At 34.2% G+C, this 13,447-nt stretch overlaps 1 protein-coding gene across 1 annotated transcript in view; it reads left to right on the top strand.

The window, feature by feature from the left end:
* Positions 1-13,447, top strand: part of LOC148834972 (heparan-alpha-glucosaminide N-acetyltransferase) — a 107,118-nt gene that overhangs the window by 64,050 nt on the left and 29,621 nt on the right. The window contains exons 6-10 of the mRNA XM_088915786.1: positions 1,424-1,500; positions 3,073-3,103; positions 5,295-5,455; positions 12,015-12,127; positions 12,964-13,085. Coding sequence (XP_088771912.1) covers positions 1,424-1,500; positions 3,073-3,103; positions 5,295-5,455; positions 12,015-12,127; positions 12,964-13,085 — 504 coding nt within the window. The remainder of the gene's footprint in view (positions 1-1,423; positions 1,501-3,072; positions 3,104-5,294; positions 5,456-12,014; positions 12,128-12,963; positions 13,086-13,447) is intronic.

Below are 13,447 nucleotides of genomic sequence, written 5' to 3'. Positions count from 1 at the left end.
TATGCAAAAGCAACTTATTTTGCTGTTCTTTTGTCAATGGAATTCTAGTTACTGTATATAATCCAGTTAACTAATAGGAAAAGCTGTATCCTCTTAAAGATATATACCTAGTTGTGTTTTGAAAACTAAATGGTCAGTATAATTTGTACTGTAGCAATTTGTGTACACAGTAGGAGATGTGGAATGTTTGTAGCACAAAAAACCCTCCAAACCACATGGATTTAGAACATCAGATTCAGAAAAACAGCGATGAAGTCTGTACGATTTTGTATAATCAAAAGGCAGTCTGCATACTGATCATACTTACTGTACCTAAGCAAATAGGAGGTAGAGTTTAAAACATTTCAAGTGTTTAATTAAATTTAACCAAAAGTATCTGCCTTATCTATTAAAACAAATAGTAACACACTACTTGTAATTAGATTTAATAGCCCTTGAGTCACAAAAACACCAGCACAGCATGTAGTATCTATTTTACTTTACAATTATGTGGCGAAGCTTTGGTTTTAAATGATATTTGAAGCACATTATCAAACAAATTCGAAACACTGGGCCAAGTGTGCATTTACTGTATATTATATTCTTTCAGCATTGCTATTTTAAAAGTTTTTTCATAGCGAGCTGGAAAGCTTTCATCGATTGCATATGGAGCCACAATTAGTTTAAAATGCTATCTTCTTTGTCTAAATAAATATTGTAAACACAAATTTCTCCTGTCTATTTTCTTTAATGTGATTCACATTTCCATCAATAGATCACAAACAAAGTTAATTTAATCCATACTGAGAAAAAAACCATAAGAGTCAAAATAAATAATGGAGAGAAATAGGGCGAGTGATACAGTATGTCTTCTGTAGTTTAATCTGAATGTGGTAAGAAGTTTCAGTTTTAGTGAAATTAACACCAATACAAAAATCTATGGCTGAATATACTTCCTAAGATGTATAACTACAGCAGCACTTGTTTAGATCTCAACCAAAAAATTCTCACTAAAAATCTGCTTTACATTGAAACAAAATAGAGGCTATACTGTATATACTAACAATACCAACTAATGGAACACAACTTAAAAAAATATTTTTGAACAGCAATTATAAAATCAGTTAGGGCAATATTATCCTGGAATGTACTTTAAAAATAATTTCAAGGCACAGCTATTCAGGCAAGTTTAAGTTAAATTAATATTTTTATTTTAAATGTATTAGACCTTTTACCACATACAGTACATTGACCTTTGTTGTCTTAAGAATGAATAAAACACGGAGCACTTTAAAGGAGACTCTAAATTAAACAACAATGAATGTATTATCGCACAAGTAAAGATTGATAATAAAGCTCTAAAATATCTTAGAATGAGAATATAATACACAATTGTGCCCTCAAACCTTTTGTAATTAAATTGATTATTTTAATTGTTTTGCAGATTGTCTCTGACTATCATGGTTTTTGTCAACTATGGTGGAGGGGGTTACTGGTTCTTTGAACATGCTCCATGGAATGGTAGAGTAACTCTTCAGAATAATATGAACACTTTCAAAATCAATTTTAATTTCTTCAAGGGCTGAAATAAATGCTGTTTGATGAAGAAGTAATGACCAGTTTATTACACAAAATTTTACTATTTAATATTTCTCAACAAAAAGTAGAAATAGGTTGAATATTATCAACGTTTGAATATCCCATTATTTTAAAAAATACTCTATATATTTTTGTGAAGTATAACATATACTTTACCATGATAACTAATATACTAAGATACTGAGGACTGGTTAAGGTGCTCTTTGCTACCACCAGTGGAGAGTGTTTTAACTTCAATTGTAACATATTCTAAGCAATTTGTTATATCCCAGTTTACTTAATAGAAAACAATCTAATATATGCAGTTCTGAAGATTTTAACAGATATGTCTATTGTTTATAAGCACTTATAATGGACACTGAAAGTCATTACAATATACTGAATTGCAAAGCCTATTTTTGTTAGTTGTTGTTATGTTCTATCTTGGAGGAAATTAATACAAAACTAAATATATCCTTTAGGTCATATGTTGTTCTTTTCCAGGTCAAAAACATTGCTTTAAAAATGAACCACTATTATATCTATAAGATTTTATAGTACATCAATATTTGTTGTTTCTGAGAACCTTATTTTTTAAAGTTGGGTTAAGGGTGTAGTAAAATGTAAATAATTGAAAGTATAATGAAGCTTTAAAAGTAACATCCATACAGTATGTAAAAAGAAATGTATCTAAACACATGAAATTTGATGAAAATCAAAATCAGATAAAATAAGTCCATAACAATATATTGCAAATCATGCAATATCTGGCCTTGAGTTCCTTATTTTTTCATCACAGTTTTCAAAAGTCAATTGAACTGATCAACAATATTATTATTGATCTGCAGAAAAGAAAAAGAGAAGGGAAGCAGTTTAAATTTTAATAGAGACTATTACATAGTGCGTCTCCAAGAGTATTTAAAGATGAACTCAATTTAAGCTTCATAATAGCCTCTTCATCACATCAGCAGAATTGTATTGATCATAAAACAAACCTGATGGGTTTTGATTTTACTGCATCGTAGATGTCTTGAACATCATGATTTATAATTCAGGAGGCGCTCAGGGTCTTAAAATGGAAAGCTAATGTCAAGTCCTAGATCCGAAGGGGAAAAGATCGGTTTGTTCCTAAAATTCAGCTTTAGCCTGCTCCATACTGATGCTAGTTCTTAACTATTGGTGACCATTGATGTTTAGAATGCTTGTTCTCCATGAAGCCAGATCAAGAATAGAAGGAAAGAACAAGAACAACTTAGTACATTGTCAGTTGAAAGTATTTTGCTATTAACATTTACACACAGCTATAGCAGCTATAAGAAAGAGTACCACAACTCTTTAATCAAATATTAAAAATCGAATTTTAAAAGTGTTTCAAAATGGAGTAAAAGCATGGCAGTCAACTCTGACTCCATTTATAAATCTTTTATTGGTTTATGAAAGTGTTATATTTTATTGTACTTTCTTTAAGTTGCTTTTCTAATTTGAAACTGATTGAACTAATTATTCTTTTTTTAGGTCTGACCATTGCTGATCTTGTCATGCCTTGGTAAGTATACATCTAAAAATCTACTCATTGCTTTTTCTTGAATTCTTTAAAGTTGAACATTTTTTCATATAAAGGTAAGAATACTGAGTTGATATTGCACTCAGCTTCTTTGTATTGTCCTGTCTGTTTTCAGAATGAACAGGGTATGTGTTCTGTGATGTTAACATACTAAACTGTAACATATAATGAACAATATTGTTGTCACTACACTGTACATTGTTTGTTTTCATCGGTAGAGTACAGTACATGTTTATGTATTTCTGTCAGTACTTAGAGACAGAAATTAAAATAGTTGGATTAGACACCTACAGTAGATCAAGTTATATAGAGTTAACCTGCATACAGAGAAGAAAAAATCTAAGTGAATTTAAAATAAGACAATGTTGAGAAGAAACATACTGTGGTCAATAACAGTTCTAAAGTGATTGAAGATGTTGGAAGTAAGACTATTAGCTCCTTTACAGTCCATTAACATCTAGAAAAGCACAGTGCCAAGTTATGATACATCATAGGCAATACAATTCCTCAAGACTGGTGTTAGGGATGCATTATGAATTATGCTTTGTATTATTATTGACAAAAAGCCTCATAAGTTTAAACTTCAGTTTCATTGTGATGTACCTACAATATCCTTTGTTATTTGAAAGTCCAAGAGAAACAATACATTAATATGTCCTATTTGAAAAAAGGGGTGTTTTATGGGCTGTGTTATTATATTGCTTTTCCCCAAATAGTTTGTGATCTGAAGAACCAGCTTCCCGTAAAGTGTGTGCAGTTACTCTAAACTTCAAAGCCACTATTTTCAAAAGAGCTCAGACAAAGTTATGTTTTCCAGTTTCTCAAATTCAGGGGGCAAAATCTGCATATACTGTACCAAAAATACACTGAGTATCAAAAAAGCATCATTTACAACTGTGACCATAAAGTTGTTTTCAGGAAAATTACAATATTTTCATTAGCAGGTACACTGACATTGTATTGATATGACACAACATAGGTATTCTTGCTATACTGATGAACATTTGTCATCCACAGGGTTTAACAACTGGGGGTCTATGGACAGTAGCATGTGCAGTAGCAGGTTAACCTATGGACAGTAACATGTGCAGTAGCAGGTTAACCTATGGATAGTAGCATGTGCAGTAGCAGGTTAACCTAGGGATAGTAGCATGTGCAGTCATGCTTGAAAGTAATACAAGCTGCATAGCTGCAATGTTTACTTTGCACCATGTTGCAGATGCTTCCATATGGGATTCTGTCCTATTCCTCTCATAGAGCCTAGGCAAGCATGTGACTGTTCACTGGTATCTGAGCCCTAGATGTTACACATTGTCCCGCTCATCCCAGAGATTTTCAGTGGGTTAGTCTGGTTAGTAGGGCATTCACAGGATAACTGTCACATTCTCATCTGGAAAGAAAGCGGTTGTTGTACAGTACGAGCAGCATGAGAATACATTGATCAATGTACTGTAGCACGTGCTGTCAGGTTCCATCAATCTCTGTAAATGGAGCTCTATAGTGAGTACACACTCCTACCCTGAACATTACACTTGGAACTTCCCATTGATTGGTTTGTTGTACACAGAAGTCTTACTCCAACATAGAGATGTCACAAAGGCATTATTCTATTGATAAGTAGGTTATATGTGTTCCTCCCTGTGTTTTTCTTTCTTGATTTTCACAAGGTTCGATATTCATTAGCTTTAATCACCTCATTACCTTGCCCAATCAACTCTCTCCATAATGAGGAGATTTAGTGCTTATGCAACAGTTAAGTCCCTGAAGTGCATAATGTTCAGTCATGAATGAGCAAAATAATGCCAGAACCATTTAATCAATACTTTAAATCAAATTATTTTATTTTTGTAAAAACATACATACTGTGATAAATAATTTTTTACTGCTCATTACAATGAAATGTTATATTTCATTTATTACTTTTTATTTTTATTCAAAATTTCGAATAGATAAGTGTCAAATAAGGACATACTGTGGATACTGTTTTAAAATATTAAAAAATAATTATATTGAATGACATCTTTGAGATACAGAATGGAACAATTTCTGTAATCTGGTAGTAATTAATTGCTGTTTGTCTTATGACTCCTCCACTTCAGACTTTGTTGTTAAAATAACAACGTCTTTTGATATACTGTATACATCCAGGAAGTATTTCTTCTTGTTTTGATAGGTTTGTCTTTATAATGGGCACATCGGTTGCCCTGGCATTCAGCTCCATGCTGAAGCGAGGAGTGAGCAGGATACAGCTTCTGAGCAAACTGACCTGGAGGACTGTGGTCCTGATGCTCATCGGAGTTTTCTTCATGAACTATGGACCCAAGGATGGACCACGTGAGTGCACACTTCTCTGGCTGAATCACACAGAGAAAGGAGTAGCCGTTCTGTTTCACTGTTCATGGTTTAAAAACAAAGGGGCTTCATTAAATGTTTCATCCCTTTTCACAGTGTGGGAGATAAATTACATACAACTTAGAGCCTGCTTGAATCAAAAGTTCTTTGTTAAGGTAATTACTGTTCTTTGTAGCTAATATTCTTTTCTAACACAAATGCATAAATTCGGCAGCCAGAATCCTGACTAGGTCTAGTGCAAGTGATCACATTACTCCTATGCTGGAGTCTTTGCACTGGCTTCCTGTCAGGTTTTGTGTCGACTTCGTTACAAGACTAAAAGGAGAACCCTGTGCAGGTCTGTCTTGTTAGGAAAATGGAGGAGGCGAACGATTCCAAAAGGGCTAGGCAGAGTCGGTATCCAAAGTAGTCACTAAGAGATTTACAGTAGTTCAGAGGAGACTGTACAATACCAAGCGCAGAGGTGTGGACTGAGATGGGTTTAAATAGCAGGTCGGCATGGAATGTTAATTGTTAATTAACGATGTGCCCATACTGTAACAGACTTCAGAATCCTCATGCTCACCTACAAGACTCTGCATGGCTTGGCACATTGACACCAATGCTAATAGACCTGTCTGATCTATTATCACCCTACTCCCCATCTTGCAACCTTCGCTCCTCTTATTCTCGTCTCCTAACTGTCCCCCAAGCCTGTCTATACTCTAGGGGTGACAGGGCCTTCTCCTGTCATGCCCCAAAGATCTGGAACTCTATCCCTAAGGATATAAGGAATCACCTTCCCTAAACTCTTTCAAAAATAAACTCAAAACCTTTTTCTTTAGAAGGGCCTTTACTTAACTGGTTCTGTTATTTGCCCCTTTGCTCCTACTGTATTCAGTACCCCCTGTCTCCTCTCATTGTGCATATCTTTTTGTTGTTGTCATTCTATAAAGTGTTTTGAGAACCTTTAAAGGCTCTATATAAAATAGTTTTTTTATTATTATTACTGCTCATCGATGTAACTGATGATGTAATTTATTCACTGAGTGCTGTCATACTGAGAATCATCTAAAGAAGAGAAAATTTAATGTATACAGTACGGTATAGTAACAGCTGCAGACTTGTTTACCTTTGTGCAAATATCCCTATAGTATTATATGTTACAGATTCATCCAATGGATAGGAATGTACATGTAAACTGTATATGATCTACTTTTACTGTGTGTAGTAATGATGTTCTCTCTAGGGAGAAAAATGTAAGTGAATGTACATCATCCTGGAAGTTACAATAATGTTGACGTGAAATTACAGCACCCTGGAGAGAGAAATTAAACAACATATGTGGGAGAAGCCTAATTTTACCCACTGGACTACCTACATTTGTAGAAAAAATTATTACATTTTGAAAGCTCTGTTTCAATTTTTACCATTTTGAGAGAAAGGGAAAGAAAAAGCCTTAATATAGAACACACTTTCAGCAGGTTTCCAATATTTTCTGGAAGTCTTACTCAAAACCTAATTCCTACACTAATTATGTCCCTGAGATCATCAAACCACTACACAGTATTTACAGTGATGGGAATTTGTAGGATACACACCTGTGTATTTTATGTGTAGTTTTCTGAAACCTGTTAGGGTTAAATATAAGAAGCCCTGTGAAGGCCTTCCTGGAATGCTGTGAGTTATCAGCATACAGTATGACATAGAGATAGTGGCCCACTGTGGTGCATTTTAGTCTGCCATGATTGGATTGCTCTTTCCTGAAAGGATGGCTTAGTAATTAAGTTATCAAAAATATTATGATACTTTTAGGGGTAAAAATCATATCTAGGGACTTTTATAAAGGACAGATTTATCAAAAACAACCCCTAGTTAATGGATAATTATATAAGATATGGTTACAGAGGGCCAGCTGTAAGGCATAATGGACATGCACATAATTGAATGAGAACTTAAAAAAATGCTATCTTTTTCACAGTATTCACCACTTAAAACTGGCTTTTGAGTTTTGTCAGATACATTTAAAAAAAATGAACAAATCCTGATTTTGTATTGTGAAAAAATGCTTTTAGATTTGTATACTGAAATCATGCTTTTTTTAGAAAAGGATATTCTCAGCTTGCACATTTAAAAGTAGGATGAGTTCAATGTAAATATGCATTGCCATTTTGAATAGTTATTTCCCAGGGTTTTAATAATGGTTATCCTCTGAGATACGTGATATGCACAGCTCTTCCCCAGCCAGGATTTGGATTCATCTTCAAGCCTCAAAATGTACCCTTCAGCAGAAGTGAATTCTACCAAAATGCCAACCTCCAGTCACTGAACAGTTCAACCTACTGGATGTCCAAAGAGGTTATGTCACTATAGGCTTATGAAATGATCCCTGTTACATACTACTGTACATAGTACTACTGTATACAGTAGAATGAGTTAAATAAATAAGGTATTGTTTTTGATCTCCCATGTATTGCCATACAGTACCTTGACATAGTACCAACTGATGGTTATTGCTTTGACTGTGAACTGCTTATTCCAATAAAATATCATATGAAGCCTTTAGCATTTTGCATTATGTATATGCAAAATGGTAAATGGTTTTAAAAGCATAAGCTTGTAATGCATCATTAACACAAAGAGTACTGGTATTTGTCCAGCACATTGTTCATTAGGAAAGTAACCACAATCTACAGTAAATACAAAAAAACTTTCTGAGCTTTAAATTGTTAATTATCTGCTTAGTCAAGGTGGTCATGGTTATGGAATTATTAAACACGTGATTTCAACAACAAAATATGTGAGAGCAGCTTTATGAAATTACCAATCTGGAAATAAACAGTACCACTCTTGATATACTGTATAATAAGCTTAATTCGATGTGTATATAATTTGCATTCTCACACACATTCATTTTTTAATAATATTTTGGAACAGTGAGAAGAAATAAAAAATGAGAGGTAATTGATAGAAAAAGCCAACATCTGCACAAATCCAGCTTCCTCTCTAATGTGCAATTGCCCGCTCATAGTACAATTCATTAGATATTCACATAGCTCCTTCCTGTACTTAAGCAAAAAAAAGACCTTTACTTTTTTATTTGAATTGTCAGGATCAATGATGGAGTATGTGTTGTTTCATGGCGATCTGTTCTGCAAAGAGGTTTTCAATTAACTAATGTGCAGATTACCATCAATCTCCTTGGGAAGCCATGATAGTTCTCCACATTCGTTTTTTTCAAGAGAAAAATCGTACAAGACATGATTAATCTTCTGCTGACATACTTGTTCACACTCTCAAATGACAGACATTCACCATGATACACTCTTTATATCCTGGAATTCGTAGATTCCTCACATAATGTGTTCAGGTTCTTTGTTACAAAATCACATCTGATTAAAACAGGCTTTTCCCTTCCTGTTTTAATCATTGTGCTTTTTGCTGTGTTTTTAGACTGGTGCTGAAAGTGTACAGTAGGTCACCAGGTTAATTTGCTTAACCTTTGCAATTGAAAAAAAACATATATATTCTCAACCTTGAAATGGTATATTGAAATGATAAGCACATCAAAAGTGTTTTTCTACACAGAGATACAGTACAATTTCATTTCTTTAACAGATACACCAGAAGTGCTTTTTGACAGATTAACAGATGACATAACACCTAAACTTTTCATGACATTAGGAATTATCTTGTGTTATAAGCATTTCAATTTGTCTTTTTTTATTTACAATTGTATTTTATTTTTTATTTGTTATTGTTTTGGTCATAAAACTGTCAACCAATCAGTCTTCCAGGAATATAACAATACAATATATCCTTAGTAAAAAGAACATAACAGAAAGCGAAATCCACTTTAAAACTTGTGACAAGAGACATCAACAGTATATACTTCGTTCAAAGGCAGTACATTTGTTAGTCTTAGTCATCATAAATGGCTTGTCCAAATTAATGGGTGTAATGTAGTGAGCCCATTTTATGCAATATCAGTGTTTGCCAGCGAAGCTAGCAAAACAAGTAACATCTGGTCTTTTTTGAAAAGACTTTTCTCATAAAATGACAATAACACAACAGGAGGTTTGCTCTCCTGTCAGTGTGAGAAGTGTATGTTTGAAGGGGACATGGCTACAGTGAAGAATTCTGGCAGCTGATTAAAAAAAGTGTCAGAGGAGTGTCTGTGTTGCTAATGAACTGAGGCGCATGACACTAGTGAAAGCAGCAATTATATGATATGTACAGTGGAGCTGGTGAAAGCTGCCCACAGGCAGTTACTTTATTTAATGGAATTTTAACAATTCTGTTGTTTGATATGTTCTTTTTTGGTTGCTTTGGTTTTCCTGAGATCATTCATTATGCATAATGTGTACAAATTATACACTTAAACTGACTGATGCACTATCTACAGTATATATATATTGGCACAGCATTGGTTGAATCCTTGTTAAGACAAAGCACACCCTAATTTTAGTGAGCTCTTTATTTTTCATTGGATTTTCACTAACAAACTAAAGTGTAAAACAAAGGAGGTAAAGTCCATACTTCAAGGCTCAGACTACCTCAGGCCAGATCTTATCCTGATTTCCATAACAATAAGCGGACTAATAATTCTAACCTTGATAGGACACTAATCCACGAGAGGGTTATCTCTCAGCAAGACTTGTACTTGTTAATGTTAATATAGCAGGTTTGACTGAAGCAACTGAGTTAAGGTATGGTGTTCAATGGTACAAAAGCAGTGTCCAGAGCAGGGACATGAACCCACACCTAGCCAGTTAGGAGTCCAGAGCACTAACCACTAATCTCAATTCTGTTTATTTGTCATACACTCTTATACAAAGACATTAAAGGAATCCCCCCAAAATTGTGCCAATAATCTCAGGTAGTTTTATAGATAAAGCTCAAGTATGTTTTATAGATGAAAAGGCTGAAAGCACATACAGTAGTTGTCTTTGAGAGAACTCCTGGGACCCCATGTCTGTAGCATTTGTATTGAATCTTTATGTAAAACATAAGACAATTCATTTCTTTCTGTTCCTGAAATACTATTTCAAAGTGCCTTTGCCAGAAGTTTGGAAAGTCAGAATTAAACTCCTAAAATCCCTGAAATTGATTATTTATTGTGAGATGCATAGGTTAAGTAGGTTTTCATTAGGGTAGATATAAATACATGACAACAAAATTTAGTAGTTATACAAGTACATGACATACTGACATATCCCTGACAGTGCATGGCATATCCAGAAGGTCTTTTCATTTACAACAAAAGGTACTCCAGAACAGAATGTTTTTGAATGATTATTGTGGATTATGAAAGACTAATGAAAAATAATATCACAGCATTTTATATAGAATATGCTAGAGGTAATTAATTATTGATAAAGTGGATTTAATATTAATGTTGGCATTAGACCACTCAAGGAATAGTCTAGTCTTCTACTTTCTGCTTTCCCAGAAGCATTACAGTATATAAAGCAAGTTTTTCTTATGTTCGATTAAATGTTCTGCAGAAGACTTAAAGTAAAGATTTAAGTGTGATTTCTTAAATTTGAATAATAAATCAATAACATAGCACAAGATAAAAGTATTAATGGGTCCTTCATTAACAATGAATTTCAGAAAAAAATGATTCTGTATGGCATTGAATTGTTCCTAGTTATACTACAGCCACCCTTTCAACTTTGTTTATCAAAACATATTGTCAAGAGGCAGGTCCGGGGCAAACAACTTAGTGCCTTTATTTACAGTGTAGAGAATTTCAAAAACCACCACCAAACACCAAAACAGAAATGCAAGCTCTTCATTAAGCTCCTGCACACACTACAAGTCCCTAACTTAAGCAACTGAAACTCCTACCAGCCTCGAAACAAAACAGTTCACAAAAACAATCTCTCCTCAGTCTTTTTGTCCTCCAGATGACAAACATTTTACTCACTGACTGACCCTGGAAGCTGCCTCTTCCTGCTTCTTAAAGAGTCACCTGACCATTTGGCTTCCTGCTCCGTCTTGTCACAGAGCAGCAGATCATTCATAGGAAGCTGGGGAATGTCTCATACATCATAAATAAAAATCATTATTCTCACACTAAAATAGAAGATTTAATCAATATTGCTCATATGCTGTAAATTTCTGAATCATCCACTTGAGATCTATGGGAATCAATTACCATGATCTTTGGTTATCAGTGAAATTAGTATTGAAGCAATATTTCTGATTAAACCATAGAACCTTCTCTATACTATACAAATAATTCTCTATACCATAGCTTAAAGTTCTTTCTATGGTACTATATTGCATAACACTTCAGTCACTGCAAGAGCACTGCTGCAGTCATTCACAAACTACTTCAAAAAGCATAGTAAACAAATAAACCTACAAAATGTCAAATTCACTTGGGAAATTCCAGTATATGGGGAGAGAAATCAAGATAATTTATCTAGATGAAGAAAGCAATAACCAGAAATAGTCCATAAATGTCCATATTCTCAGATCAACAAAGCTGTATTTCCCGTTGAAAATGTTCAAATTCAGTATCTCTCAAAATAACCCAGCCTTTTCTTTCTAGTTTCTTGGTCTTGGGCCAGGATTCCTGGGGTCCTTCAACGTCTTGGCTTTACATACTTCGTATTGGCCTTGATGGAGACATTCTGTGCTAAAAAACATGCCTCTGAAGGTGAGGTAAGTATGCCTCTTTAGACTCCCTATCACTACTTACGGAGAAACTAGTTAACCTTTTTTATAGTTGATGCTGCTGACATTGTGTTTCTGTGTTTTGCCTGTGAACTATTTCATGTTTGTAAATCAATTAATGTTGTACTTCAAAATACTGTATTAACAAATTTTAGAATTAAAGTAGTAGAAATCATTATTTCTATTTTTTGTGAAATCTGAATCAAATGAATCTAAAGAGTGTCATCTTCATATAAACAAGTAAAGGTTTATTCCATGCTGGAAAGAGAAGAAAAGAAATACAACGTTTCAGCTGTGGAGCCTTCTTTGAGTGACTTGGAGAAGGATCCACAGCCAAAACGTGTTTCTTTTCTTCTCTTTTCAGCATGGAATAAACCTATTGCTTGTTTCTTTGCAGCCTACGCATGCTGACGCAGCTACCTACTTGAACTGTGTCATCTTCATACAGTACAGTATGTCCATCTGTATTTTGTGTATTATTTTGAAAATCGACAGCCGACAAAAGAGTATTTTAATCTAAAATCTTTTACACAAAACTATTTAAAAACTTTCTTTGAGAATAGAATTTCTTTTATCTAGGCCAAGACATCAATTGTTCTTTCACAGCAACAGTTGTCCGGTCACTGACAGACATCGTAAATAATGTATGAGCTACTCCCACTATCATGCAGTATACAGGATAAAAGAAAGTTGGAAAAGGAGAGAAGGTACGGTAGTTGCTCTCGTCAGCTGTCATAGTAGGAAAATGAATTACAAACTGTATTTTGGAAAAAAAGTCTGTAATCTAAAAGTTTTTAAGATGAGTGCATTAATTGTTTGGACAGGGCTGCTGGTGGAGACCAATAAGAGATATTGTCCTGTACTGGCCAGAGTGGGTTTTTGTTTTTCTGCTGGAGATCATCTGGCTGTGTCTCACCTTTCTCCTGCCAGTCCCCAACTGCCCCACGTAAGCATTTCTCTCCCAGGTGCTTTAATTAAAGTTGTTATTTTAGTTCTTCAACATAGCATCCTGAAAATCTAATTATATCTATTGCTATAGATATTATTATTATTAATAATAATATTCTTGTAAGCATAAACAGGCAAATAGAATATTGTGGTTATACTGTAAGAGTTTGCTGTACAAGAGCGGTGGTATATGTCAACAACCATTCATATCTTTAAATGATCAGGCTCATCACTCAGTCCAGAAAAGGTATTACCGGCTGTTCTTTTGTAGCAACCATACCTTAGTAACACAAAGCAAAACAGTTACATTGAATCAAATAATAGCTGTCACAGAGGCTGCATGATATAATGCAGTTTTAG

This window comes from Atractosteus spatula, chromosome 5, assembly GCF_055471065.1.
Source record: "Atractosteus spatula isolate fAtrSpa1 chromosome 5, fAtrSpa1.hap1, whole genome shotgun sequence".
NCBI lineage: Eukaryota > Metazoa > Chordata > Actinopteri > Semionotiformes > Lepisosteidae > Atractosteus > Atractosteus spatula.
This window is presented reverse-complemented; position numbering and strand designations above follow the sequence as displayed.